The 26,593-nt window shown below is 45.3% G+C and overlaps 1 protein-coding gene and 1 long non-coding RNA gene across 2 annotated transcripts; one reads left to right on the plus strand and one right to left on the minus strand.

The window, feature by feature from the left end:
- Positions 1-3,238: 3,238 nt before the first annotated feature.
- Positions 3,239-26,261, plus strand: LOC134372919 (uncharacterized). The gene is made up of 3 exons (XR_010022913.1): positions 3,239-3,321; positions 25,436-25,646; positions 26,192-26,261. It is a non-coding gene; the product is annotated as an uncharacterized LOC134372919 (long non-coding RNA).
- Positions 6,386-14,268, minus strand: LOC134387478 (uncharacterized). Its single transcript, XM_063109940.1, has 7 exons — positions 14,140-14,268; positions 8,919-9,100; positions 8,709-8,817; positions 8,386-8,578; positions 7,830-8,270; positions 6,683-6,780; positions 6,386-6,586 (listed from the first exon to the last, which is right to left on the minus strand). Exons 1-7 carry the CDS (start codon positions 14,266-14,268, stop codon positions 6,446-6,448), a joined length of 1,293 nt encoding a protein of 430 aa, XP_062966010.1. The 3' UTR covers positions 6,386-6,445.
- Positions 26,262-26,593: the final 332 nt, after the last annotated feature.

The raw sequence follows: 26,593 nt of genomic DNA on the forward strand, positions 1-26,593 counted from the left end.
TCCCTTTGGTTCACTGTGGAGCTTCCCTTCCCTGCTTGCTTTTGAGTCTCTGCCAAAGACGATTGTTACGGGTTGAACTGTGTCCCTAGAAGTTCATATGTTGAAGTCGTGTGAGAAACCTCAGAATGTGACCTTATTTGGAAATAGGTCATTGCAGATGTGATTAGTTAAGTTGACACTGGACTAGGGTGGATCTAATTCAGTGCAACTGGTGTGCTTATAAAAATGGGAGATTTGGACACAGACACACACACACACAGGGATGCCATGTGAAGTTGAAGGCAGAGATGGGGTGATGCTTCTACAAGCCAAGGAGCACCAAAGATTGCCAGCAACCACCAGAAGCTGCAGAGGCCTGGAACAGATTCTCTCTCAGAGGTCTCAGAAGGAACCAGCCCTGCTGACGCCTTGATCTTGGTCTTCTGGCCTCCAGAAACATGAGACAACGAATTTCTGTCGTTTAAGCCACCCAGTTTGTGGTAGTATGTCACAACAGCCCCAGGAAACGAATCTGGCTAGTGACGGTGGCTGACTCCCTTCCTACAGCAAGCTTGTCCTCATTTGAGTGGTCTTTGTCTGTCTCACAGCACCTACCTCCTACCGTGCAGAGAACAGGCCTTCCGGGTGGAGTTCACAGGAGCCCAGCCAGAAGCATGGAGACTGGAAGGCTGCAGGCATTCGGTCATGAGACATCCTGAGAGATCTCCTGACCAGTCCAGTAAGCTCTGGACTGACTTTGGTCAGCCTCAGTGCTATTTGCCCTCAACTCTGGGCATGTTACCAGAGAAATCCCATGAGGCGGCACGGTGGCCTGGGCCTGGGCTCTGGAAGGTTGTGTGCAAACTGCCAGACAGGCTCAGCCCTGACCCCGACCTTGGGAGCTCACAAGTGGGGTGTAGCCCTTTGAAGTTTGTGCTGTTGTTTTTATTCTTATTGTGAAGCACCTGGGGTTTGTTCGGGGGGTACTTGTCTAGCCTTCCATGTGGAACGGGCACCTCTCTCCTCACATGGCAGGCTAAGGCTGACTGGAAACAAGTTATTTTGAGATCAGCACAGGCTGTGCAGATAACACTAATAGTAGTATTTTACTGCTGAAGTCATGTGAGAAATGTGGGGTTGGGGGAGAAGAATGAGATGAGTTTAAAAATAGAAGGCTGTAATTAGCCAGGCATGGATTTATTCTAGAAGGCATCAATTACTACGGCAACCACACATCCCAGATTTTCCAGGGCAGGCTCCCTTCTGAGGAATTGGAATCTTTTCAGTAAAGGTGATCTAAAAGTTAAACGTCTAAGGGTGATTTCATGTTACGGAGTTATATGACGTTACACATAAATTAATTCACAAATCCAAACAAACGCTTTGTCATATCATGACTCTTTTTCTGTTATAAAATATAGTCATCACAGCTGTGGCCTTTTCCTGCAGGGTAAGAACTGTGTATATAGATGAGAGTTCAGGAAGGCAGCCTCCAAAGCAGGGCTGCCCAAAGAGTGCGAGGGGGTGGGTGGGACTAACTTCATGGTTGGAGTGCTTTACATTTTTTATTGGACACAATTCCAGGGGCCAATGCTCAAGTTTTTGCTGCATTTGGTATAGCGCATCTCATAGAACAGCACAGGAGCTCTGGGTACACTCGTGTGAGCTGCTCTGTGCACGGATTATTATGGCTTGTGTGTCACACCTGCTCACAAAGTGCCAGTGTGCACAGAAAGGGATTTGTACGGACGCGTTCCTACAGAGCTTAGAGGCAAGAGCTTGGGGCCAGGGAGATCAGAGCACCTCAGGGTGGGGATCAGAAGAGGAAGGGTCACCCTGTGCTACAAGGGAGGCTGATGTGGGATAAAGAATTGTATTTTCTGTTCTTGCCTTGGTTCTCAGAGGGGACAGTGGTTGTGTTGGGCAGGAAATGGAGGGGGATGGAAGACAGCAGGAATCTAGGAGTCAAGGACACTTGGGGTGGAGGGTGGAGGTACGGGACACCCATTCACTGCTGGTGGACAGTCATGTTAGCATTAGAAACCCTCATTTTGGAAAGCTGGATATCTGTTACTGTTTGTATTTGCAATCATGATTCCCCTTAGCTTTCTTTACCTTTACTTTTATTATTTTCTTTTGCAAATATCAGCTAATTTTAGTTAGACTCAGAAGATAAGAGTGAGAGGGACTTTTGGTCTAGGGTTGGAATTTTGATGGGCTGGAAATCAGAGTTTAGAAACAAGAAACAAAACTCTAAGGGGAAGGTAATTCTTGGAGGTAAGAGCCTAGGAACCCTGGAGATGACTTGAAAAATACCCCTGCCAGCCCCCCACCAGCATCTCCTTCTAGACCTCTTCCGGCTTAACCATTGGAGGGGTTTGCGCTTTGGTTTTAAGAGGAAGCTGTTCTGTGTTCTTTACAACTGACTGCATGTTACCTACCCAAGGAGGTAGTGTTTCCTCCAACACTAGGTTTTGGCTGTAAAACTGTTTCTCAAAGTGTGCTTTGTGGCCTGCCAGCATCTGAAGTTCCTGGGAGCCTGCAGACTACAGAATTCCAGCTTCTTCTTCAAACAGACTGCATGAGTCCAAACCTCTGGGTCACAGGACATAGGGGTCTGCACTTTCAACACATGCCTACTTGATTTTTCGATATGCTGAAGTTTAAGAACCACTGCTGCAAAATCTCAGCAAGTTAAGCTAAACTCTGAAACCCTGCCCCGTCTTACCTCCACAAGTCCCTAAATGGGGAGGGAGTATCATTTTCAGAGCTCCAAGGTGACATGCCTGAATTCCTTTAGCTTGAGTGGCCTGGGCATTTGTGTGCCTTTATAAGGCTAATGCCCTGCCAAAAGATAACCACAGGTGGACGTGGCCCTCAGTGGGACTCAAAAGATGTGTGCTATTTCCAAAGATAGCAACACCAAACCTGTGCTGATGACGCTGAGTGTCTATATGTGTGCATGGCTGCACAGCCTCATATAGCAAGGTGAGGCCCCAGAAGCTCTGTGGAGGACAGCACGTTCAGCATGCTCTTGAACGTGCTTATTCTCAGAACTCTGATATGCATGTCTTGGCAGCTGACATGGAAGGAGGTCACCATGTGTCTATGTCTATCTTTGCAGATTGCCTTGCCCTGTTTGCTGAACAGCTGATAGATGTTTATTGCAAACAGATCTGGGCAGCTGAGCTAGAACTTTTGCAAATGGGAGCAAACATCTGGAATGGTTTCTTCTGGCAGTGGGGCTGTTGTTGGTATCATTACAGATGACAAAGGATAAACCACAGAACCTCATTTGGTCTGGTGGAGATTTATCAGTGATGCCATGACAAGCAAGTAGAGGTAAGTCATGTCAAGCAGCCACTCCCTCTTGCTCAAATGTTGTCTTCTCTGTGTTTGTTGATTCCCCATCAAAATAACACACCCTCTTTCCTCAGTTGGCTTTCCTTTTCTTGCAAGCAGTCATTGCCCTCTGGCATAAATGCCTGTATTTATCATCAGTCCCCCTGCTGGAAAGTGAGTCTGGAGGGAAGACTCCCAGGCTGTCCTGCCCATGACTGTACTCCCAGTGCCTAGAGCCATCCTGGTATGTGGCAGGAGCTCCAAGTGTTTGTTGAGTGAATCAGTGACAGACAGGACATCTCAGAAGAGGTGATGTGACCTTCAAGCTGCTGGTGCCACGGGTTCCTTCTTGTCCCTCTTTGTGGGATCTACTCACTAAAGCATGAAATCTTCTAAATTAATGGCAAACTTAGTCGGGTACAATGGGTTGTGTTCTGTGTACTTCTACTGCTTGTCCTTGGATAAATCCCATCTGTATGGAACCTTCAGCTGGTCTCCAGAGTGTCCCCCAACACGAGGCTTCTCACTTTCCTCTCGAGGATCTGTCCTCCCATACCTCCCACTCATCCAAAGTCCCCCAATTCCTCAAGGTCAGTTCAAGCCCTGCCCTCTAGGAAACGATTTCTTCTAATGATACCAACTCAGCCTGATCTTTCCTGCCTCCCAGTTCCCAGTGCATGTGAGGCGTGTGCAGCCCAGGGCCGCTGCTGCCGAAGCTCTGGGTCTTGCCAAGTGGGAGGCATGCCTGTTCAGAGGGATTATAGGCGCCTGAGTGCAGGGGCCAGGAAGTTTAAAAAAATCCCTCTGATTACCTAGTATGTGTGGGGTTCACAGTAGGTGCTCATGAAACCCCTGTCTATTATTTAATTGTTTAAGATCTATCCCTGTAAGTACTATGATCCATTCTTTTTCAGTATTCCTCTCTTTAGGGTAATAGCAAGTGATGGATCTGTTGTTGAATTTAAAAAAAATTTATCAAAGTAATAGATACACATAGTTAAGTAAGTATATGGAACCGAAGGGTCCAGAAAGGTGAGGGATTGTCCCTCCATCCACTCCTCATCTCCCATTTGGCCCACCTAGACAATCCAGGATCATCTCCCCATCTCAGGGTCATTAATTTAATCACACCTGCTAAGTCCCTTTTGTCATGCAACATAACACATTCACGGAGTCCAGGAATTAGGAGTTGGACATCTTCGGGGACCATTATTGTAACTACCACCTCCATATGAGTTTACACTGTTATTTCATGTTACACCTGTCTTTTACACATTATTTGTTGATTTTCTATTATGAGAAGGTCTTCACTCTTCCATCTCTACCTCACCTCCTCCCCCTGTATGAGGGTACTTTGAAAAGTTTATGGGAAGATTTGTATTATCTTCTGATTCTATTTTTCCACGAACTTTTGGGTTTCAAGGATGAGCACTGAGAGACAGAGAGAGAGAGAGAGAGAGAGAGAGAGAGAGAGAGAGAGAGAGAGAACACGAACACACACGACAATACCGAACACCGAGTGGAGATCCTACTGACCTAGCCTGGAAGTAAGGCAGCGGTGCTTCTGTTACATTCTATTCATCAAATTCCATTCACAAAGACCCTCCCACTTCCAAAGGGACAGGGAAATAGACACTTTCTTTGAAGGGGGGTAAAGGCAACATCCTGGAAGAACCTGCCAGACCAGAAGTATTACAGTGGCCAATCGTGGGGATTATCAGTCCACCATACAGCATAACATGTATTTTTTAGAGAGACTGGTGCTAGCAGAATAAAAAGTTATTTTTTAATCCACTTTGCTTGCTTTTCAATGTATACCCAAATATAGCTTGTCTGTTTTTTAGTGGACAAAACACCTTTGTCATGAGCCTTTGAGAGATCTTTCCTCTAGAAATCTCCTTCCCCTCACACTGGTTATTTTCATTTTATATGATCTTTCTTTTTTTTGCTTACTAGTAGAAAGATAGCTTTTAAAATGAAGAATAATCTTCTTCTTTCAAAGGATATATCCAGAAACAGTTGAATATCTTAAAAATCCTTTAGTGTTTTGTTTTAACCACTTGAGAAAATGCCAGGGTACCTCAAAAGTTCATGGAAAGATTTGTATCATCTTTTAATTCTATTTTTCCATGAAACTTATTTATTTATTTAGGTGGCTGGCTGGTTCAGGAATCTGAACCCTTGACCTTGGTGTTATAACACCATGCTGTAACCGAGTGAGCTAACCAGCTGGCCCCAATTTCACGAAATTTCAAAATACCCTTGTAAAAGGTGATATTGACAGATTTTTGTTTAAATGGCCATATAAACTGTAACCACCTCTTGTCAACCCCCTTAGCTTATTGTTCTTGTTTCAAAAATCATTCTTCTGGAAAATAATTTTAGGCAAACTAATCGCAGTAGGATATATAATATTTGGACCGTTGACCCAAATCAACATTAAATTGAAACCTCAGATTATTTAGGCAAAAAGGAAACCTTAATGCATTATGTGTAGATTTCAAAGTACTTACAATATCAAAAATGTCAGGAGACAGCAAGCACTGCCTACAAGCACAGGTGCACACAGCCCCAAGTGTGTATCACCAGTACCTCTGAAGATGTTGAAGGAAGCTTTGTGTCCTACAGGCGCAGGGGCAGCACGGAAATATGAAGCCTCGCTGGCTCTCCTCAGCCCATGTTCACAGAGTAGACTGCTGTCTGGTGCTAGGGGAGCATCAGCCTGATTAGTGGCCTATGTGTCCCTTTGCTATGGAGGGTGTCCATGGGTGCTTTCTACTCTAGGCCACTAGGTACAGTGGTGCATGTTGTGCACTGAGCAATTCTGGGTCACGATTCTCATTCCAGTCATTCTAGGCCAATCTTCTGGCAGATAGCAGAAATGGATGTTGAGAAAGGGGTGCCTTTTTCTAGTTCATGCAGTGGGGTATGCTGCCTGGGAGGAAAAAGAACATTGTGCCCTCAATCAATCAATTTGGTATAATTCCACTTTTTCTGCTTGCTGGCTGCCTGACTCCTCTGCGTGTATGAGTTTCCTAGGGCTACCACAACAAATACCACAGACTGGGTGGCTTAAACAACAGAAATTTATTCTCTCACAGTTCTGGAGGCTAGAAGTCCAAGATCAAGGTGTCTGCAGGGCTGGCTTGTAGATGGCTTTTTTCCAGAATGGTGAGGAAAGAAGGTCAGATCTCTTCCTCAGATGATTAATGACCAGCACTCCTTCTGCAGCATCTGCACTCCCAACTGGGCCTTTCTTTGAAATCTGCAGGAGTCAGAGCAGATGAAGAGAGCTGAGTCAAGAGCGTATTCACACAGTATAGGAATTCCCATATTAAAAATGCCACCTGTGAGTTCTTACTCTCTTCTTTGGAGCCATGGATAGTTGATTTGTTATCTTGTTTTCCTTTGACTTAATGATGTTCTCATTATTTTCTGACTGTGGCTTGGCTTTGCTTCCTGGAAGGGGAAGCAGAAACGGTTCTAATGAATCCTGGAGAGGCCTAATTTTGAAATCTTACTCTCTGATGACATGGGTGCTCAGAGGGACGTTTGGCCAGTGGAGAGCATTGGGATTCCTTGTTCATATCCTCATGAATGTGGCCACACGTGGCTGTGAGTATTTGGTAGGTTCATGTGGTCTCTGTGTCAGAACCCCACCAGGGGCAGAAAATCAACCGTCTACAGCTTGGGGAGTGTTACATGAACTTCATAAACCGGGTTTTATAACTTCCTGACTTGTTTGCACCCCATGGATCCAGTCGCCCTCTGAGAGTCTCCCCAGATTCCCTCCTGGAGGGAAGCCTCTTCTGTCTTCTTTGTGTCCTCACCTCCCTCTCCTCAGGAACCCAGCACTTTAATTAACCTCATTTCTTACAGAAATTCAGAGGATAACTGCATTTCATCTATTAATAAATCTAGAGAGGATGGTTCTTAAGATCTGAGAACTAACTGCTAAGGTGGAATTTCAGGCATTTCCAGGGAGAGTTTAAATGGTAGGAGGGGCCTCTGACCCACCCGTGGGTGGCTGACGTAGATTAGCTTGGCTCTAAGGTATCAATCATTTTTTTCTTGCTCTTGGGTCTGAGACAAATACCATTAACTTGATATCAATGAATAAAAGTTGGGACAATTTTAGTATCTCCTTAGGAGTCCCCTCAGAGAAGGATATCTGAGGGGTCCACTCTTCACTCCCGGGGCTGGCGCTGTGGTTAAGAAGCGGCCCCTTCATCCCCAGAGCATCCTTGTGGACAGCTGGAGTCCATGGTCGGCCTCCTCCTTCCCGCGGGTCCATGCCGGGCCCAGGGGGCAGCGGCAAGGCCAGGGGCGACATCAGGGGCTCAGGCCGGCACTGGTAGTGGGCGGTCTCGTCCTGGTAGCCCAGGTTGGGCTGGACGGCTGACACCTCGGGGACAGGGGAATCAAGTGCACCGGAGCATTTGGCCTGGCCCTTCCCCTCGGGCCTCATCCCTCATGATGAGAGCAGCATCCCTCATGACGAGGCGGACCCCTGAGTTCCTGCTGGAACGTTCTCTCGGGCCTCCAGGTTTCCAGGGAGCGGAATGGGAAGACGCTGAGGAGCCGGGGAATCGCAGCTTCGGGGGCTCCCGCGGCCGCCCGGTAGCGCAGCCACCTCTCCCGCCCCGGCGAGGGCACGTCTGGGCCCCCGGCCGACTGGAGGCGGCAGGATAAAGCCAGGACGGCCACGCCCAGGCCCTCGCGCGGGTAGAGCCCTGTCGCCCCGTCCGGGGAGCCGCAAGGCCCAAGGCGGAAGAGCGCGGCCCGGCGGAAGCCACGTGACCGCGCATCCGCGGCGCCGATTGGCCGGACGCTCGAAGGCCCCGCCCCCAGCGCCGGCCCCTGGGCTCCGGGAAGCTCCGCTGCTGCGGTGGCGGAGGCGCTCTCTGAGCGCAGCGACTGGGCTGGGTCACTTTCGGGCTCGTGCTCCCCTGTCCAGCGGTGGCCAGTTACTTAGCTGGCCGAGCGTGCAGGGCAGGCTTCCGGAATGCGGCTTTCCAGCGAATGCTCCAAAGCTCCAGATTCGCCTTGGGACAGCAAGCCCGCTTCGACGGGTCACGTCCTCGCTGTCCGCGCGTCGTGGTGCCCTTGAGGGCACCCTCCCACGAAAATCCTTGCAGAGGCCAACTTCCCCTCCCCGCAGTATCTGAGCCAACTCCCAACTCTCCTTTCGCGCTTGTCGCCCTAGGGGACGCCGACTGGACCCCAGGACAGCTTCCCCATGGATTCCACAGTGGATCTGCCGAGAAACCTCAACAGTGACTCACAGTTGCAGGCGTTATTTCTCTTCGGTCTGGCAGAAGGTGGCAGGCTGATGCTGGCCTCATGTCTGTGTCTGGCAAGTCACAAATGTAAATTCTGAGTGTCACAGCGAGCCCTGCTGGGGTGCCCAGCTGATCTCCCGGTCTCCTATCCTCCTCGAGCTCCCTGCAGCCCCAAGCATGATGTGAACTCCGGCTCACGGAGACCTGCAGAAACCTAGAAGCGGGGAGAGAGAGGTTTTCTATCGATTATAGTGCAGCATGCCACAACTGCCACCACCAGGTGCCCCCAGTTAGGAATTTGTCAAATTCATTTACTCTATGAGATACAATCTTGTCACCCAAGAGCACTCTGGGGCTCCAGAGGCTGTGAGTGACCCAGGGTCACACCGCCGGTGTATGGCAGATTTGGGATCGGAATCCAGATCATTCTGACCCCAGAATTCAGGCTCTTTTACAGCCCAGCCATTCCATTCAACCTCAATTAGCACAGTTAGATGCTAGGGGACAAAGCTATTTACTTTGCCTACAGGAGTCCAGGACCACTTTTATGGTTCCATTTGAAGTTGTCTCTTAGGCAAAGTAGACTTGGTAGATGTGAAGGAGAGGGAGAGTGTTTCGTGCAAATGGAACAGCGTGTGCAAAGACACTCAGTGCAAAACAGCGAGGCTTCTGAACCCAGATGTGTGTTCCAGTTCCCTCCTGTGCTCTACTTTAACATTCCCTGCCTGAAATTCTGGTTGTCCTGTGGGCACCTTGAGCTCAGCATTCCCCAGGTTGAACACTTTTTTTTCTCTGCAACATCTGGCTTATTTTTCTGAGCTGGTTGCTCTGGTTAATGCCCCCCTAACCCCCAACGTTCTCGCAGGGACTCAGGCTTTGAAGACCAGGTTGTCTCTGAGGTTCCCTGTGATAGCCAATTGTTTGCTAAGTTCTAGTGATTCTCCCTTCAGGGCCTTTCATATTTTCTGCTTTTTTCCATTTCCATTGCCACATGGCACTTGACCTATGACAGTAGACAGCACACTGGTTTTTCTCCTCATCTACACTGCAAGGTGCACTTAAGCCCCGGGTGGGTGTATCAGTCACTCATCAAATCTACTCATTCTTTTTGCTGATCTTATTTGAGTGTTGGGTGTGCTTTTATGTCTGTGCTTCTGAACATCTGCCCTTTCTCCCCATAATGGATCAGATACTTCATTTGGACTACCTTTATCCCTAAATGCTGATTTTTGTTTCTGTCTACTCCACACCCTAAGTCTGGGCTTAGTGGAAAATACCAAAACCCAATTGGGAACCTAGGTTTCCAGCTTGCTTGGGAGGGGAATTCAGACTCTTCTAGTCTCTAGCCTTTTCCATCCATCCTCCACTTACCTAAAGGACAACTATTCCTTCAGGACTTTAAAAAAAAAAAAAAAAAAAAGGAAATATACATTTTAAATTAACTTTACTGAGATATAATTTACATGTAATAAAAATGCACCCATTTTAATGTACAGTTTGATGAGTTTAAAGATATATGCATACACGTGTAACTACTATCTGAATCTACATATAGAGTATTTCCACCACCCCTCAATATTCCCCTGTGCCCATATGCCATCAATTCTCCCAACCTCCTGGACTCACATAATCAATCTGATTCATCTCACTACAACTACTTTTTTCTGTAATTTTATGTACATGAAATCATACAGAATGCACTCATCTGTGCCTGGCTTTCACTCAGCATGTTAGTGAATTCTTTGGTGTATCAGAACTAATTTTTAAGTTGCTGTGCAGTATCCCATCGATCCCATAGATGTGCTACAATTTGTTTATCCATTTACCTATGGACGGGCATTTGAGTTGTTTCCAGTTCACAACCATTGTGAACAAAGCTGTGATGAGTATAAGAGAATAAATCTTTATGTAAGCCTGTTTTTGTTTCATCTGGTAAATACCTAGAAGTGAGGTTTCTGGGCATTTATTAAGTGTAAATGAAACTTTATAAGAAACTGTCAAACTTTTCCAGAGTGGTGGTTCTGTTTTGCACTTTGACCAGCAATACATGAGGGTTAGGAGAGTTAGTTTTCCCACAATGTCACCAACACTTGGTATTGTCAGGCTTTTAAATTTTATTATTTTGATGGATATATGGTGGCATTTCTTCATTGTGGTTTTTTTTTTTCTTATGACAGGAAAATTTATTCATGTATTTATTCATGCAACGAAAATTTAATAAGAACAGGCACTTCGTTAGACCCTGTGAAACAGCAGTGAAAAAAATAGGTAATTGGGCTTACTTTCTAGTTGGAGACCAATAGTAACATCAAAGACCCCTAATAAAGGTGACTATTTCAGATACGGTAAGTGTAAAGAAGGAGATAAAAGTAGATCATGTGATCTAGAGGGCTGCAGGGCTGGGGGTTGGATGTTGATTGGAATTCTAGTGGTAGGAATGTAGATGGAATGAAATGGATGAATTCAAAACTTATTTTGAAGCTGTGGTTGACAAGATCTGCCATAGATAAATGAACTGGATGCCTCCAGGGTTTGGAGATGAGCTAATTGAATGATGTTATCATTTGTTGTGGTTTTGAATTGCTGTGATTTGTGGTTGTGAATGTTAGGCTGTGGAGTGTCTGGATTTTGCTGTCTTCATTTAAATAGTGCAGGTCATTATTCTGGCAGGCAGTTAATCTGCTTGCAAGTTGCTGGATTTTTTTTTAGTCCTTGTTTTTAAACTTGGTTTTGGCAGATCTAGAGTAGCTTTAACTCTTTAACTAGGTTAGCCCACTGTCCACTCTGGTTGGAACTCCAGTGTCTCCATCCTATGTGAGCTGTGGTCATTGCTCATGGTTTCCCATGGTTTCGTATCCTGAGCCACTTGGGGTCTCATCCTACAAAGCACAGCTCAGTATTCAGCCAAAGACTCAAGGAGATCCCTATGCAGGTTTCTGGGGCTCTACCCTGCCTGTTGTCTAGTGTATGAAAGTAGGTTCTTCATACACTTCTTACAGCTGAAAAACTTCCTTTGCAGCAGGAGGCTCCTCTGGTACTAGTTATCCCATCATGGCAAGAAGCATAACTTGATGACAGCAGTCTTTCTGAGGATTTTCTTGTACACTATTCTGATACCTCAAATGGCTCGTAATTCCCTGCCAAATTAAAGAGGCAGGCTAAGTATTGAGATTTACTGAGATTGGTGTTTTGATCTGTTTTGTCCACCTCCTCCTCTCTCCCCCTTTCCAAACTGGTAGCTGTACTCTTTACATTGGTTTACTTGAAGAAGCTGTATGGTGGCAACCCTTCCTCCAGTCTTGCATGAGTCTGAACTTGTTGAAGAGATTTTCATGCAAGTTTAATAGTGGGAAGGGGAAAAAGGAATTCTTTTGAGGTTTGGGAAAGAGAGGGAGAGAATAAAGAATTGACTCTCACACCTGTCTCCCAGTAGACACTCACCCGACGGTGTGGTGAAACCTTGGAGCATTTCCTGGTGTGCTCAGGGCACCAGCAAAACAGGACCGTCAAGGAGTGAGAAGACAATTTTTAGAATTAATTTGATATTCGAAAGAAAATCCAAAGTTGTCATTGGAGGAAAAAAGTCTGAATTTTGTTGGACTTCCCGACATTTAGTTTAGGATTTATTTTAAATTTTTATTTGAAGCACATATGCTGGGCACTGCAATTTACTCTATACTCTTAGCCCATGAAGATCTTAGTGAGGCCATGGACTGGACCCTGCAGCACCTGGCAAGGATTTCTGACCTCTGAGGTTCGGGACAGAAGACCCCAAGCCCCTGGATTTCATGGGGCCAGTGAGTTGAGCAGCAGGTATCTCAGAAGTGACTAGGTTGTATGAAGTGTCCTCACAGATTAATGTCCTGGTGTTGTGCAAACCCCCTACATCTTCACCTGCCTCTGGGCTGGGGACTGGAGCCCTGAAAATGTCTAGCCTGATGTGATGAGCTCATGAGATAGGATTTAATTTGTTTTAGATGAAAGCATGGAAAGGATGTTCTTGTATTTCCAAGTTGTGGAATAGAGTCCTTCTCATTCCATAGAGATTGAATTCCTCTTCCTGATTTTATTAGTCAGGGTCCAACCAGGAAACAGAAATCAAACCAGCTATTTTAATAAAGGGAATTTAATATAAAGAATTGTCAACTATGTCTAAAGTTCTTAACCAGGTAACTAAAAGATGCAGGGAGAACTCTATCATGGAGGGACCAGCTTCAGGAAGCAGCCACTTCCCTTGAGCTGGGGGGACAAAGGTAAGACAGTGGAATGGTTAAAACTTAGATGACTGCGGGATGGGCCCTTCGGGAGGGAGACTCGGGCCCCTGAGGAGGAGGCTGCTGGGCTGGTGCTGGTGCTGCTTGCAGAGGGTGTAGGGAGGCTGGTTCTGCAAATAGGAAAACCCTGAACTGGATCCAAAGGGAAGCAGAAACCTCTGGCAGGATGCAGAAGCACTGCTGGGGTGAGGCCAGCAGCAGGCATAGGAAGCACACAGGACCCTGCTTGTCCCCTCCTCCTCCTCCAGCCTCACCATCTCTCTCTGGCACCCCCTTTGTCAGCACCAGGCAGGGAGCCAGTGAAGCAGGAATGTGGTTTGCAGAGCCCCAACCCTAGGAGCACAGCACCCAGGAGAGAGAATAGGCTGGGAGCTGCAAGATTAGAGCTTAGTAACCCACAGCACACTGCTGCTCAAAACTCCTCTGCATGCTCATTCCATGCTCCCCACTGGGTGGAACGCATGCTCTTTCTCAAGTTGACCTCATGCCTTTCTGTCTCAGCTCTTTACTTTTGCTGTTGTCTACTGCCTGGGATATCTGTTCTGCCTTCTGTGCCTATAAGCCCATTCTTGAATATCCAGCTCTGATTCTGTTTCCTTTATGACGTCTTCCCTGTTCACCCCAGCTGGGGGTATCATCCCCAGATTTGTACTCTCCTTACCCCTTTCACTGCCTGGTATTCTCCCTTCCTGGGCTGTGTTTGGTTGAGAGCGTGCATCTTGATTCCAGAGTCCAGATTGTAAGAAAATAATCTAAGTGCTTCATTTTCAGAAATAATTCAGGCCCAGCCTGAAAGTTGTCTGGTCCAGTCCATTCCTGGGGGGTCGCTGAATAGATAAAGTTGTCCTTGAGGCGGTAATGAGTTAATAGCTCTTTATTGTTCTCTTCATTTCCTAATGTTTCTCATTTCACAGGGTTTTGGGTGGGCCTGTTTTGTGGGCTTGTCCTGAGCCCTCAGACAAAGAAATTTCCTACAAGTGGGTACTAAATTGGGGTAACCTTAGACGTCATCCAAGAAGATTGTGCACCCCATAGTACTATCAGCCAATGAGGAGGTGGGGGCAAGGACTTGTGCACTAGGGAATAAATTGATCATTGCAGCCCTTTTCCATGTGCCTGCCCGTCAGACACCCGAACCTTGCAAGGCCATAATTAAAGTCTCGCTTCATTGTACCTCATGTCTCTGTGTCCATCCTTTGGCCTTGGATGGGTGAGGGCATTTTTCACACAGACCTTATGGATTTTTGTGTTCTCCACAGTACCTGGCACACTGCCACTGCACAGCAGCTGATCATTTGGGCATTGATGACCGACTGCATGAGCCAAGTTGTGAGAATGAGCCTCCTGATCAAACGCACCAGCCACTGTGCTGTGTCCCCAAGGAGAACCATCTTGACTCTGCTCTGGAGTCTCACTTATTGTTTACAAGGAGAATCATTGATTAGAACCTCTGAAACCCACTGTTGAGTTTTCCCTCCTTCTACCCAACTTCTATAGTATTACCTGTTTTAATTTTTTTAAATGGTTGAAGTCTTTTAGGCTCCCTTCCACTTTCTAATCAACACCAATTTTTTCCTCAAAACCAATAGGGGTTCCCAACTGCTATGGGATACCCATGTTTGACTGGGTTTTTTCTGGTGCAATATAAACTTAACTGTAAACTTCTAGTTGCAATCTAAGGATAACATGGCAGATGCTTTATTCCCTACAACTCCAGATCCCAATGTGAGAGGAAAGCAACTGGGACAGGAAACTAGACTACATTTTCCAATGGGTTGCTCATGGCAGGGAGGGTCCCTGACCCTGAGGCAGAGTCCAGGCGGCCTTGGTGGAAGTGGAGGTGGAAAAGATGAGGGCCATAGGGCAAAAAGTGAGCTCCATGAAGAAGGGAGGGACAAAGAGAGAGACAGAGAGAGAGGGACAGAGATAGAGACAGAAAGAGAAGTTTAAAGCTTTTGTAATGTAAAGCAGTGTGCTGAACCTTCAAAAGTCCTACAGAAGAATTCTACATTACTATGTTCTACATTGCTCTTCAAGACTTCTGGGTTTGATTTTATTTATTTAATTTTATTTTATTTTTGCCTCAACCCTCAGAGGAGACGTTCAGGGCACTGTAGCTATATATCTGGCTACCTCAACTTATCAGAATACAATTATTAAAAACGCCTTTAAATAGACCTCAAAACATTTGAGTCGATTTTCTTCCCAAGTATAGTTGGGTAGCCTTGGAAGGAAACTGAGCAGTGACTCTGTCCTTCCCTGAGTGTGGTACAGGCCCCGCTTGCATCAGAAGGTTGATCCCTGGGTCCCAGTAGGACCTACTGAATCAGACTCTTTGGGGACAGTGTCTGGGAATCTGCAATTTTTACGGGCTCCTAAAAGCTGCAGAAGCACTGTAAACATTAGAGACTCCTTCTTGAATACTCTTATTGTGTGGTCTGGGACACGGAAGGTGGAAGGAAGACTGCAACCATGTTCAATGTTGGGAGCTGCTGGCTGACTCCGGGCCAGGCTGCACTTCTCAAGGCTGCCCCAGCTTTCTCAAATGGCCTCATGTTTCCACTTTAGTTTCCTCATGACATACAGGAAGCAGAGTCATCTCCTGAAAGGGGAAAGAAGAATGAATGAGCGTTTCTTCTGCGTCCAAATGACAAACTCAGTACTGCCCTCTGGTGTGTTCCTTTCCTGCCCACGCCTCCCCCTTTCTTTCTTTCTTTTTATTTTATTTTATTTATTTATTTTTTAAAAAAGTTTTATTTTGTCGATATACATTGTGGCTGATTATTGTTGCCCATCACCAAAACCTCCCTCCCTCCTCCCTCCCCCCCTCTCCCCACCGATGTCCCCTCTGTTTGCTTGTCGTGTCAACTTCAAGTAATTGTGGTTGTTATATCTTCTCCCCCCCCGTTTTATTTATTTATTTTGTGTGTGTGTGTGTGTGTGTGTGAATTATATATTAATTTTTAGCTCCCACCAATAAGTGAGAACATGTGGTATTTCTCTTTCTGTGCCTGACTCGTTTCACTTAATATAATTCTCTCAAGGTCCATCCATGTTGTTGCAAATGGCAGTATTTCATTTGTTTTTATAGCTGAGTAGTATTCCATTGTGTAGATGTACCACATTTTCCGTATCCACTCATCCGATGATGGACATTTGGGCTGGTTCCAACTCTTGGCTATTGTAAAGAGTGCTGCGATGAACATTGGGGAACAGGTATACCTTCGACTTGATGATTTCCATTGCTCTGGGTATATTCCCAGCAGTGGGATAGCTGGGTCGTATGGTAGATCTATCTGCAATTGTTTGAGGAACCTCCATACCATTTTCCATAGAGGCTGCACCATTTTTCAGTCCCACCAATAATGTATGAGAGTTCCTTTTTCTCCGCAACCTCTCCAGCATTTATCGTTCAGAGTCTTTTGGATTTTAGCCATCCTAACTGGGGTGAGATGGTATCTCAGTGTGGTTTTGATTTGCATTTCCTGGATGCTGAGTGATGTTGAGCATTTTTTCATATGTCTGTTGGCCATTTGTATATCTCCCTTAGAGAAATGCCTACTTAGATCTTTTGCCCATTTTTTAATTGGGTTGCTTGTTTCTTTCTTGTAAAGTTGTTTGAGTTCCTTGTATATTCTGGATATTAATCCTTTGTCAGATGTATGTTTTGCAAATATTTTCTCCCACTCTGTTGGTTGTCTTTTAAGTCCATTAATTGTTTCTTTTGCTGTGCAGAAGCTTTTTAGTTTGATATAATCCCATTTGTTTATTTTTCCTTTGGTTGCCCGTGCTTTTGGGGTCGTATTCATGAAGTCTCTGTCCAGTCCTATTTCCTGGAGTGTTTCTCCTATGTTTTCTTTAAGAAATTTTATTGTTTCAGGGTGTATATTTAAATCCTTAATCCATTTTGAGTTGATTTTAGTATATGGTGAGAGGTATGGATCTAGTTTTATTCTCCTGCATATGGATATCCTGTTATCCCAGCACCCTTTGCTGAAGAGGCAGTCCCTTCCCCAGTGAATAGGCTTGGTGCCTTTGTCAAAGATCAGATGGCAGTAAGTGTGTGGGTTGATTTCTGTATTTTCTATTCTATTCCATTGATCAGTGTGTCTGTTTTTATGCCAGTACCATACTGTTTTGGTTATTATAGCTTTGTAGTATAGCTTAAAGTCAGGTAGTGTTATGCCTCCAGCTTTATTTTTTTTGCTCAGCATTGCTTTGGCTATGCATGGTCTTTTATTATTCCATATGAATGCCTGGATAGTTCTTTCCATTTCTGAGAAAAATGTCTTTGGAATTTTGATGGGGATTGCATTGAATTTGTATATCACTTTGGGTAGTATGGACATTTTCACTATGTTGATTCTTCCAATCCAAGAGCATGGGATATCTTTCCATCTTCTTGTATCCTCTCTAATTTCGCTCAGCAGTGGTTTGTAGTTCTCATTATAGAGATTTTTCACCTCCTTGGTTAACTCAATTCCTAAGTATTTTATTTTTTTGGTGGCTATTGTAAATGGGCAGGCTTTCTTGATTTCTCATTCTGCATGTTCACTATTGGAGAAAAGAAATGCTACTGATTTTTGTGTGTTGATTTTGTATCCTGCTACTGTGCTGAAATCATTTATCAATTCCAAGAGATATTTGTAGAGGTTTTAGGCTGTTCGATATATAGGATCATGTCATCTGCAAACAGGGACAGTTTGACTTCATCTTTTCCAATCTGGATGCCCTTTATTTCCTTCTCTTCTCTGATTGCTCTGGCTAGTACTTCCAACACTATGTTGAATAGGAGTGGTGAGAGTGGGCATCCTTGTCTAGTTCCTGTTCTTAAAGGAAAAGCTTTCAGCTTTTGCCCATTCAGGATGATATTGGCAGTGGGTTTGGCATATATGGCTTTAATTATGTTGAGATACTTTCCCTCTATACCTAACTTATAGAGGGTCTTTGTCATGAATGAGTACTGAACTTTATCAAATGCTTTTTCAGCATCTATAGAGATGATCATATGGTCCTTGTGTTTGATTTTATTAATATGGTGTATCACATTTATTGATTTGCATATGTTGAACCAACCTTGCATCACTGGGATGAATCCCACTTGATCGCGGTGAATAATTTTACGTATGTGTTGCTGTATTCTGTTTGCTAGTATTTTAGTGAGATTTTTGCATCTATATTCATCAAGGATATCGGCCTGTAGTTTTCTTTTTGGTTATATCTTTACCTGGTTTTGGTATCAGGATGATGTTTGCTTCATAGAATAAGTTTGGGAGATTTGTGTCTGTTTCAGTCTTTTGGAATAGTTTGTAAAGAATCGGTGTCAATTCCTGTTTGGTAAAATTCTGCTGTGAATCCATCTGGTCCTGGGCTTTTCTTTGTTGGGAGCCTTCTGATAACAGCTTCAATCTCCTTTATTGTTATTGGTCTGTTCAAATTTTCTACGTCTTCATGGTTCAGTTTTGGGAGCTTGTGTGTGTCCAGAAATTTATCCATTTCCTCCAGATTTTCAAATTTGTTGGTGTATAGTTGTTTATAGTAGTCTTGAATGATTCCTTGTATTTCAGATGAATCAGTTGTAATATCGCCTTTTTCATTTCTAATTTTTGTTATTTGAATCTTCTCTCTTCTTTTTTTTGTTAGCCATGCTAATCGTTTGTCAATTTTATTTATCTTTTAAAAAAACCAACTTTTTGATTCATTGATCTTTTGTATTGTTTTTTGGGTTTCAATTTCATTCAGTTCTGCTCTGATCTTAATGATTTCTTTTTGTCTGCTAATTTTAGGTTTGAGTTGTTCTTCTTTTTCTAGTTCTTTAAGGTGAAGTGTTAGGTTGTTCACTTGCCATCTTTCCATTCTTCTGAGGTGAGCATTTACTGCAATAAATTTCCCCCTTAATACTGCTTTTGCAGTATCCCACAGGTTTTGGTATGATGTATCATTATTTTCATTAGTTTCAATAATTTTTTTGATTTCCTGCTTGATTTCTTCTTGGACCCATATGTCATTAAGTAGAATGCTGTTTAATTTCCATGTGTTTGTATAGTTTCCAGAGTTTTATTTGTTATTAATTTCTAGTTTTAATCCATTGTGGTCTGAGAAAATACATGGGATAATTCCAATTTTTAAAAATTTATTGAGACTTGATTTATGACCTAATATGTGATCTATCCTGGAGAATGATCCATGTACTGATAAGAAGAATGAATATTCTGAGGTTGTTGGATGGAATGTTCTGTAGATATCTGCCAATTCCAATTGGTCTAAAGTATTGTTTAGATCTTGTGTTTCTCTACTGATTCTTTGCCTAGATGATCTGTCTAATATTGACTTTGGGGTGTTCAGGTCCCCTGCTATTATGGTATTAGTGTCTATTTCCTTCTTTAGGTCTAATAGAGTTTGTTTTATAAATCTGGCTGCTCCAACATTGGGTGCATACATATTTATGATTGTTATGTCTTCTTGATGAATCAGTCCTTTTATCATTAAGTAGTGTCCCTCATTGTCTCTTTATATGGTTTTTAGTTTAAAGTCTATTTTGTCAGATATAAGAATAGCTACTCCAGCTCATTTTTCTTTTCTGTTTGCATTGTAAATCTTTTTCCATCCTTTCACTCTTAGTGTATGTGAATCTTTATGGGTGAGGTGGGTCTCTTGTAGGCAGCATATAGTTGGGTTCTCCTTTTTGATCTAGTCAGCCAGTCTGTGTCTTTTGATTGGGGAATTTAAGCCTTTTACATTAAGAGTTGTTATTGAAAGGTGTTGATTTATTCCTAGCATTTTATTGGTTGTTTGGTTGTCTTAGGTGTCTTTTTTCCTTGCTTTCTGATTTACTGTTTGTTTTCTGTGTTTGTTGGTTCCTTAGGTTGTAGATAGCCTTTTTGTTTGTTTTCTCTTCATGAATGCCATTTTTATTATACTAGTGGGTTTTGATTTTTCTTGGGTTTTTATGGCAGTGGTAGCTATTTTTCAGGAATCAAACCCAGTACTCCCTTGAGGATTTCTTGTAAGGGTGGTCGTGTGGTAGTGAACTCCCGCAGTTTTTGTTTGTCTGAGAAATATACTATTTGCCCTTCATTTTGGAAGGATAGCCTTGCAGGATAGAGTATTCTTGGCTGGCAATCTTTGTGTTTTAGTATTTTGAATATATCATCCCATTCCTTTCTAGTTTTTAGGGTTTGTGATGAAAAGTCTGATGTTAGCCTGATTGGGGCTCCCTTATAGGTGATTTGACGCTTCTCTCTTGCAGCTTTTTAGATTCTCTCTTTGTCTCTGAATTTTGCCAATTTAACTATAACATGTCTTGGAGAAGGCCTTTTTGGGTTGAATACGTTTGGAGATCGTTGATCTTCCTGGATCTGAAGATCTGTGATTTTTCCTATACCTGGGAAGTTTTCTGCCACTATTTTGTTGAATATGTTTTCAATGCAATCTCCTTTTTCCTCCCCTTCTGGAATACCCATGACTCGGATATTTGAACGCTTAAGGTTTCTGATATCTCTCTCAGATTTTCTTCAATGTCTTTGATTCTTTTTTCTTTTTTTTTGTCTGCTTGTGTTATTTCAAACAGCCCATCTTCAAGTTCGGAGGTTCTCTCTTCAACTTCAACAAGCCTGCTGGTTAAACTCTCCGTTGTGTTTTTTATTTTGCTGAATAACTTCTTCAGTTCGGCAAGTTCTGCTACATTTTTTTCAGGACATTGATTTCCTTGTACATTTCCTCTTTCAGGTCCTGTATACTTTTCCTCATTTCATCATGATGTCTAGCTGAGTTTTCTTGTATCTCATTCAGTTTCCTTAGAATTATCACTCGAAATTCCTTGTCAGTCATTTCAAGGGCTTCTTGTTCTATAGGATCTAGAGTTTGAGATTTATTAACTTTTGGTGGTGTACTTTCTTGATTTTTTGTATTTCTGGTATCTTTTTTTTGATGTTTATTGATTGTGGCAGGGGGTTTCACAGACCACCGTTTTGAGACTATTGACTAACTAAGATGTTGCTGTGGTTGCCAATTTGGTATGGCTACATCCGTGACTGCTCAGTTGGCCTCTAGTGCCTTGTGTCTGTGGTTGCCTCAGGTCTTGGGCCTGTCTGGCGAGCCACCTCTCTGGTCAGCTTGGACTCTGCTGGGATGCTGGATCACGGGGCGGTACCACAGGGTGTGTGGTCTCTGCTGAGCTTCCACTTCCCATGCAGGACTTCTCCCTGTTCTGTGCGCTCTGGCCTGGGCTGTTGGATTGTGCAGTGGCTACCCCTCAGGGTGTGTGGTTTCTGTCGAGTCTCCGCCTCCCTAGCCAGACGTCTCCCCGCTCTGTGTGCACTGGGCTGGGCTGGGACGTGTCTTCTGCAACCCTTGTCTATCAGCTGGGCCTTCAAGACCCTGCTCGGCACCGCCTCGCCGAGGAAGTCTACCAGGTTTCTGCTAGGTGCAGACGACCGGTCGCTCTGGGTGCCTTTGTAGCACTGTGTAGATCTTTCTCGGGAGTTATCACCTTCCTCCTGGTATCACGGTTATTTGTGTACTTGTCTTATCTCCCACACCAGAGTGTGAGCTCCTTGGGGGAGGAGCCCACAGCACATGGTTCACCTTTGAATCCCCCGGCACGGACCAAGTCCGGTGCCCGCCCACAGTCAGCTCTTCGGCAGGTTCAAGCGAACTTGGGAACTCTCCAACCACACTATTCCTTTCCTAACCGGAAATCGGTTAGGCGTTTTTCTGAACTGGTGGCCGCAGAGATGGTATCTGCCTCCCGGTAACAGGAAGTTTACTGGGGGCCAGAGCTCAGGGTACGGTGGAGTGACAGTCAGCCCAGCCCGTACTTCCTTGCCCTCCCAACGCTGGCTGGGGACGCTCCACGCCACCAGCCCCGCCAGAGAACTGTGGAAGGATTGGGAGGGGAGGCTGGCCTGCAGGTCCCGGGAAGCCCCATGCCAGGGCAAGCAAGTGGGAAGGCTCAGTGAGGAGCCTAGCCAGGCGAGGAGGACAGGCTTGGCCGAGTCGGGCCGGAGCTGCTACCACCTGAGAAAATGGAGGCAGCCCCGAGGCTGGTGAGTGGCCTGGTGGGGCAGGTGGAAGCCGGGCAGGCATCTGCCCCCTGAGCAGGGCCAGGCCGGGGTCACTCACAGGGCTGTGCCAGGTCGGGCGGCTCCCTCTCTGCCTCTGCTTTGTTGCCGTCCCTGTTCTCGGCCGCCGCCACCTTGGGCTGCTCACTTGGTCCTGCGGTGTGGCTCGGGTGCTCCCAGGAAACTTCTTTTATGCCGGCCTGAAACCTCAAATCCTGAATAGGGCAGCTGGCCACCTTCAGCGCGGCCCTGGCCTCCGGGATCCTGGCTGCGTCAACAGTGGCCCGGCGCCGTGTTCCCTGTTTAGTGACTCGCTTTTGCAGCTAAGAAACAGTTCTTTTCCTGCTCCATACTTCAAAGCTGTTGCCTGTAAATGAGGCAGCCTCTCCTGCCAAGGGCAAAGTGGCGGTCAGCCCCCATGACCGGCCACCAGCAGCAGTCCTCCCTTAAGAGACGGCAAGAGGAAGGTCCACAAGTTTCCCGGCTGCCTAAGGCCCAGTGGCCGCCTTTTCCACCTCAGCTACTCCGCGCCAACCACCGCAGCCACTGCCATCTTAGGATCCTCCTCCCCCTTTCTTTCTTGCCTCGCTCTTTCGATCTCCTGCTCCCGCTGCCTTCATGTTTGTGTCTATTGTCTGTCAACCAGAACTCTCACATTGGAAAGTAAGTGGTGTTCACACAAAGATTGATTGGGTTACTGATGGGAACCCTGGCCAAGCAAAGAGAGCAGAGTGCCCTCTCTCCTACCAGCATGATCTTTGCTGGTCCCCTGGACCTGTCCCCTGCTTCACGCCTCTGCCTGCAGCAGGCAGCTGTGCTTTTCCATTTTCACAAACAGCTGATAGTAACACGAGGTGTTCTTTTCGTAGACAAATATTTTATCTTCTCTTTGATGTAACAGATCAATAAAAGAAATTTGTACCATCGATTTAATCTTGACATCATATCATTGTTATACATAGAAATTTAAAAGTCCAGGGAGAGAAATACAACATGAGGACTTGCACACTCTGCAGATCTTAGCCTTGCTCTGAGACATCTCAGTTTGCAGCGTTGTGAATCTAGCTCTTCCTCACTGTTCTCCTTCCACGTCATGCTTTCCCTAGGAGTGGAGGTGCAACAGGGAATTGGGGTGCACTGAGGTCTCCAACTGAACTTGGCTCTGATTTTTCTGCCGCCCGAGGTAGTGGTTCTTGAGGGGTTTCCCCTTTTCCTCTCAGGGGCATCTAGGAACTTCTGGAGCCATTTTTGGTTGCCACAAGAGGGAAGGGGGAGGATGCTACCATCATTCAGTGGGTAAGAGGCCAGAGGTGCTGCCTAATATGCTACAACACAAAGGACAGCCCCACAGCAGCAGATGACCTGGCCCCACATGTCAACCATTCTGAGGTTAAGCAATGGCCCCGAGGGAAGGAATAGACCTTGTGGGTGATCAGAGCGACTGACATTTGCACAGCACATCTGCCCTCACTCTGCACTTTCATATGTGGCACATGTTATCTCATTTTCCCCTCACTGTGGCCTGGGAGGTAAGCAGTGCTCCTCATCTACAGTCAAGAAAACTGAGGCTGCATTGAGCCTGGAGTCACAGGCTCTGAGAGAGGCTGAGTCAAGCTATAAACCCAGGTCCTCAACCCCCTGCCTCAGACTGTCACAGAGACTGCCCCTTGGGAGATGCCCGGAATGATAATCCTGCTTTCACTAGCTCCCACAGGTCCTTTTCTTAGACCCCAGCCCCAGACCTGACCTCCCAACAGTCCTGTGGCCCTGCTGCTGAGTCAGGGTTCTTGCCCTCACGGATGGACACTTAGTCGAATCCTGCTGTGATTCAGCCTCAGGTGAACCTTTCATGCAAAGTGTCTTCTCATCAACAAATTGCTGGGATTTCATGGAGCTTACACATGAGGTTGAGTGACTATTTGCACTTGCTGCTTGCTGGTAATCGGCTGTATGAGGGGCAGAATTTGTCTGAGACTTGTTTTTGTTATCCTTGTGTAGTGAGGTTGTGTGTGTGTGTAGAGTAGATAACTCTTAACTACATGTTAATGTTGGCACTGCAAAATCTGCTCCAAAGAGTCTAATTACATGTGCATAGCCAATTTGGCTGGGATAGCCCACAACACCTGTGTCTGTTTGGTCTCAGAGTGGCCTGACATGAGCTGCCAGGGATCTCTCAGAGCTGTGACTGTGCTGTCGCATCTCTCCTGCAAGGCTCTTGCTTTGGAGTGCCTCTGATAGAGGGAGCAGAAGGCCAAGGCTGTTGGGTTTGAATGAAGGGCCAGTGAGTGGGAAAGGGGGCACAGGCTGTGCAGAAGAGAGACTCTGGACTGCCCTGGGTGCAGCTGTTAAGACTGACATATGGAGACCATCCCCAAGTCCACTTCTTGGACGCATCTCATGCTGTGCATTGTCCTTCCAGTATTTTAATTAAAATTGGCCTCAGGACTGATAAGTATGATTATTTTCACAATACAGTGGAGAGGCGGAGTTAAAATCATTTGCCCAAAGCCACTCGGTCACTATAGAACTGAAATGAGGGGCACAGGCAAAGGCAGAGTGTCAAATGGTATTGTAGTAGGTTGACAAGAAGTTAATGAGAAATAAATACAGTAATGTAAAGAGAACTGTGTTTACAGTTTAAAAACTCAATATGGGAGAAAAACTATTAGGCCCTTTGCATCATAAAAATGTATTTCATGGTAAAATGCCATTTTATTTTCGTTTCGAGTAAAGTTGATAATAGAACAAAATCAGAGTATCAAGCCTCTCTGGAAATAGAGCTTATTTCCACAATCCACCATCCCTCATCTATAGTCCTAAATTCCAAAAGGCTCTGAAAACAGAAAGTGTTCTGCACTTTTGCAGCAAATGAGTTTTGTAGAAAAACTTTGACCTGAACTGGGGCTATCTGTAGTCTTTATGTATCCCACTTAGTGTGAATATTTATGTTTTGCTACAGAAATGCTAATGCATTTGATTATGGTGCGATTACCCTGCTGCTGTAGATCACCTGGGGCTGCTAGGGAATGTAAGGTCTGCGCACCTTCTTATCTTTTTGAAATCCAGAGCATTTGGATTTACCAGGCACCCGCATGGGTTCAGGTACGGGATTTTAGACCTATGCAACTCTTATGTCTCCAGCACATGCTGGGCACAGGGACTGTGATTTTGTGGCTTCATGAGGGAACAGATCACACAGCCTCAGGACCAATGCCGTGTCGGATAAAGACTTGCCGAACATGAATCGAGCATGAATCAATGCTTGGAAATTCCCCAACTGTCATTCAGATTTACATGTGCCTGCGTAATTTGCTTGTCACTTGGGTCAGAGCCCCCTAAATCCCTCTGATCAACTTAGCCCGTGCCCTGAGAGTGTTGTCATGGTAACTGTTGTTGCTGCTGTGTTCTCAAATATTCTTGCCCCAAGAGTTTTTTCACCTAGAGGAAATGCTTTTCCTTCTTTCTGTTGAAATTACTCTCCGATCTTCTCTGACAGAGTTGCAAACATGCCGACAACCCAGAATGATCTGATGCGGGATCCCGAGGAGGCTGGAGGTGTTCACCAGACAGGGAAGTCCCGCCCTTGCTGCTGGCGCTGGCTGTGTGAGACACCCAGGTGGGCGGCTGTTTGACAGGAGCTGCCAGGCACTGTGTGATGACTCCCCTGATCTGGAAGAGCACACCACAGATATGTGACAAACTTGCAGGTATTTCAGAACAGTTTTTGTAAGATGCAATCATTTCATTTACGATATTTTGGGGTTCTCCAATATTTATTGAGAGAAGACTCAATCATGTTTATACTGAACCTCCCAGCTCACCTCCCCCTCCAACTTCTCTCTGGTCCCCAAACTCACTCCCTCTGAGGGCCCCCTGATTAGGTGACTGGCACCCTCAGCTCTCATTTATCAGGACCCATTCTTTCCCCTGGACCTTTGGCCAGCGTCTTTCTCTGCTTAACCAAATATGCCACTTCCATCAAGATTCTGTTTAAAACTCTCTCTTCTGAGAACCATTTCCTAAAAACACGATTCCATAGGCTGTTCTTTCATGATTAGCCTTGCCTGTGCCCTTGGTAACATGCAGTTTGGCAGGCACAACTCTATGGTAAGAAACCTTTGCATTTGCAGAACTTTTCACTTCTCTTAAATCATTAAATTCTCGGGAGTGAGTTTACTGGTTCAAAGAATGTAGATGTTTTTATGGCTGATAGAATCCATTCATTCAAAAACTATTTGTTGCACATTTGTAGGTGCTGGGACCACGCAGACAGCTGGGGTTGTGACAGTGAACCGGAAAGCCTTTCTGGGACTTGCCTCCAGGAGGAGAGAAGACCACAATCAAATAAGCAAGTAGATGTAAGGAATATCAGAGAGATGACAGCTCTGAAGAAACATGAAGCAGGGTAGGAGGACTGAAAGTGCTTGTGGGGGGCAAGGCAGGGTAGGGAGTTGCTATTTCATATGTGGAGGTCAGGGAAGGTCTCAGTGTGGAGGTGATATGTAAGCAGAGATCTAGAAGAGGAGAGTGGGTGAGCCACGGTAATACACTCACATAAGGGAGGAAGGACTCAGGGACAGCGGCAGTAGGGGCAAATGTCCTGTGGCAGAAAATACCTACTGGGACTTCCATTATGAGTGTGTCGATAGTCTTG

Source organism: Cynocephalus volans, chromosome 1, assembly GCF_027409185.1.
Source record: "Cynocephalus volans isolate mCynVol1 chromosome 1, mCynVol1.pri, whole genome shotgun sequence".
Lineage (NCBI taxonomy): Eukaryota > Metazoa > Chordata > Mammalia > Dermoptera > Cynocephalidae > Cynocephalus > Cynocephalus volans.

Excerpts from the sequence above, each read along its gene's own strand:
- LOC134387478 (XM_063109940.1), bottom strand. The coding sequence starts at position 14,268 with ATGGTTCTCCTTGGGGACACAGCACAGTGGCTGGTGCGTTTGATCAGG. Across the intron at positions 9,101-14,139 it reads GTGCAGTGGCAGTGTGCCAG|CATCTAACTGTGCTAATTGA; the intron begins GTACTGTGGAGA and ends TTTGTCCCCTAG. Across the intron at positions 6,781-7,829 it reads GTTCCAGCAGGAACTCAGGG|GAAGCAAAGCCAAGCCACAG; the intron begins GTCCGCCTCGTC and ends TTCCCCTTCCAG.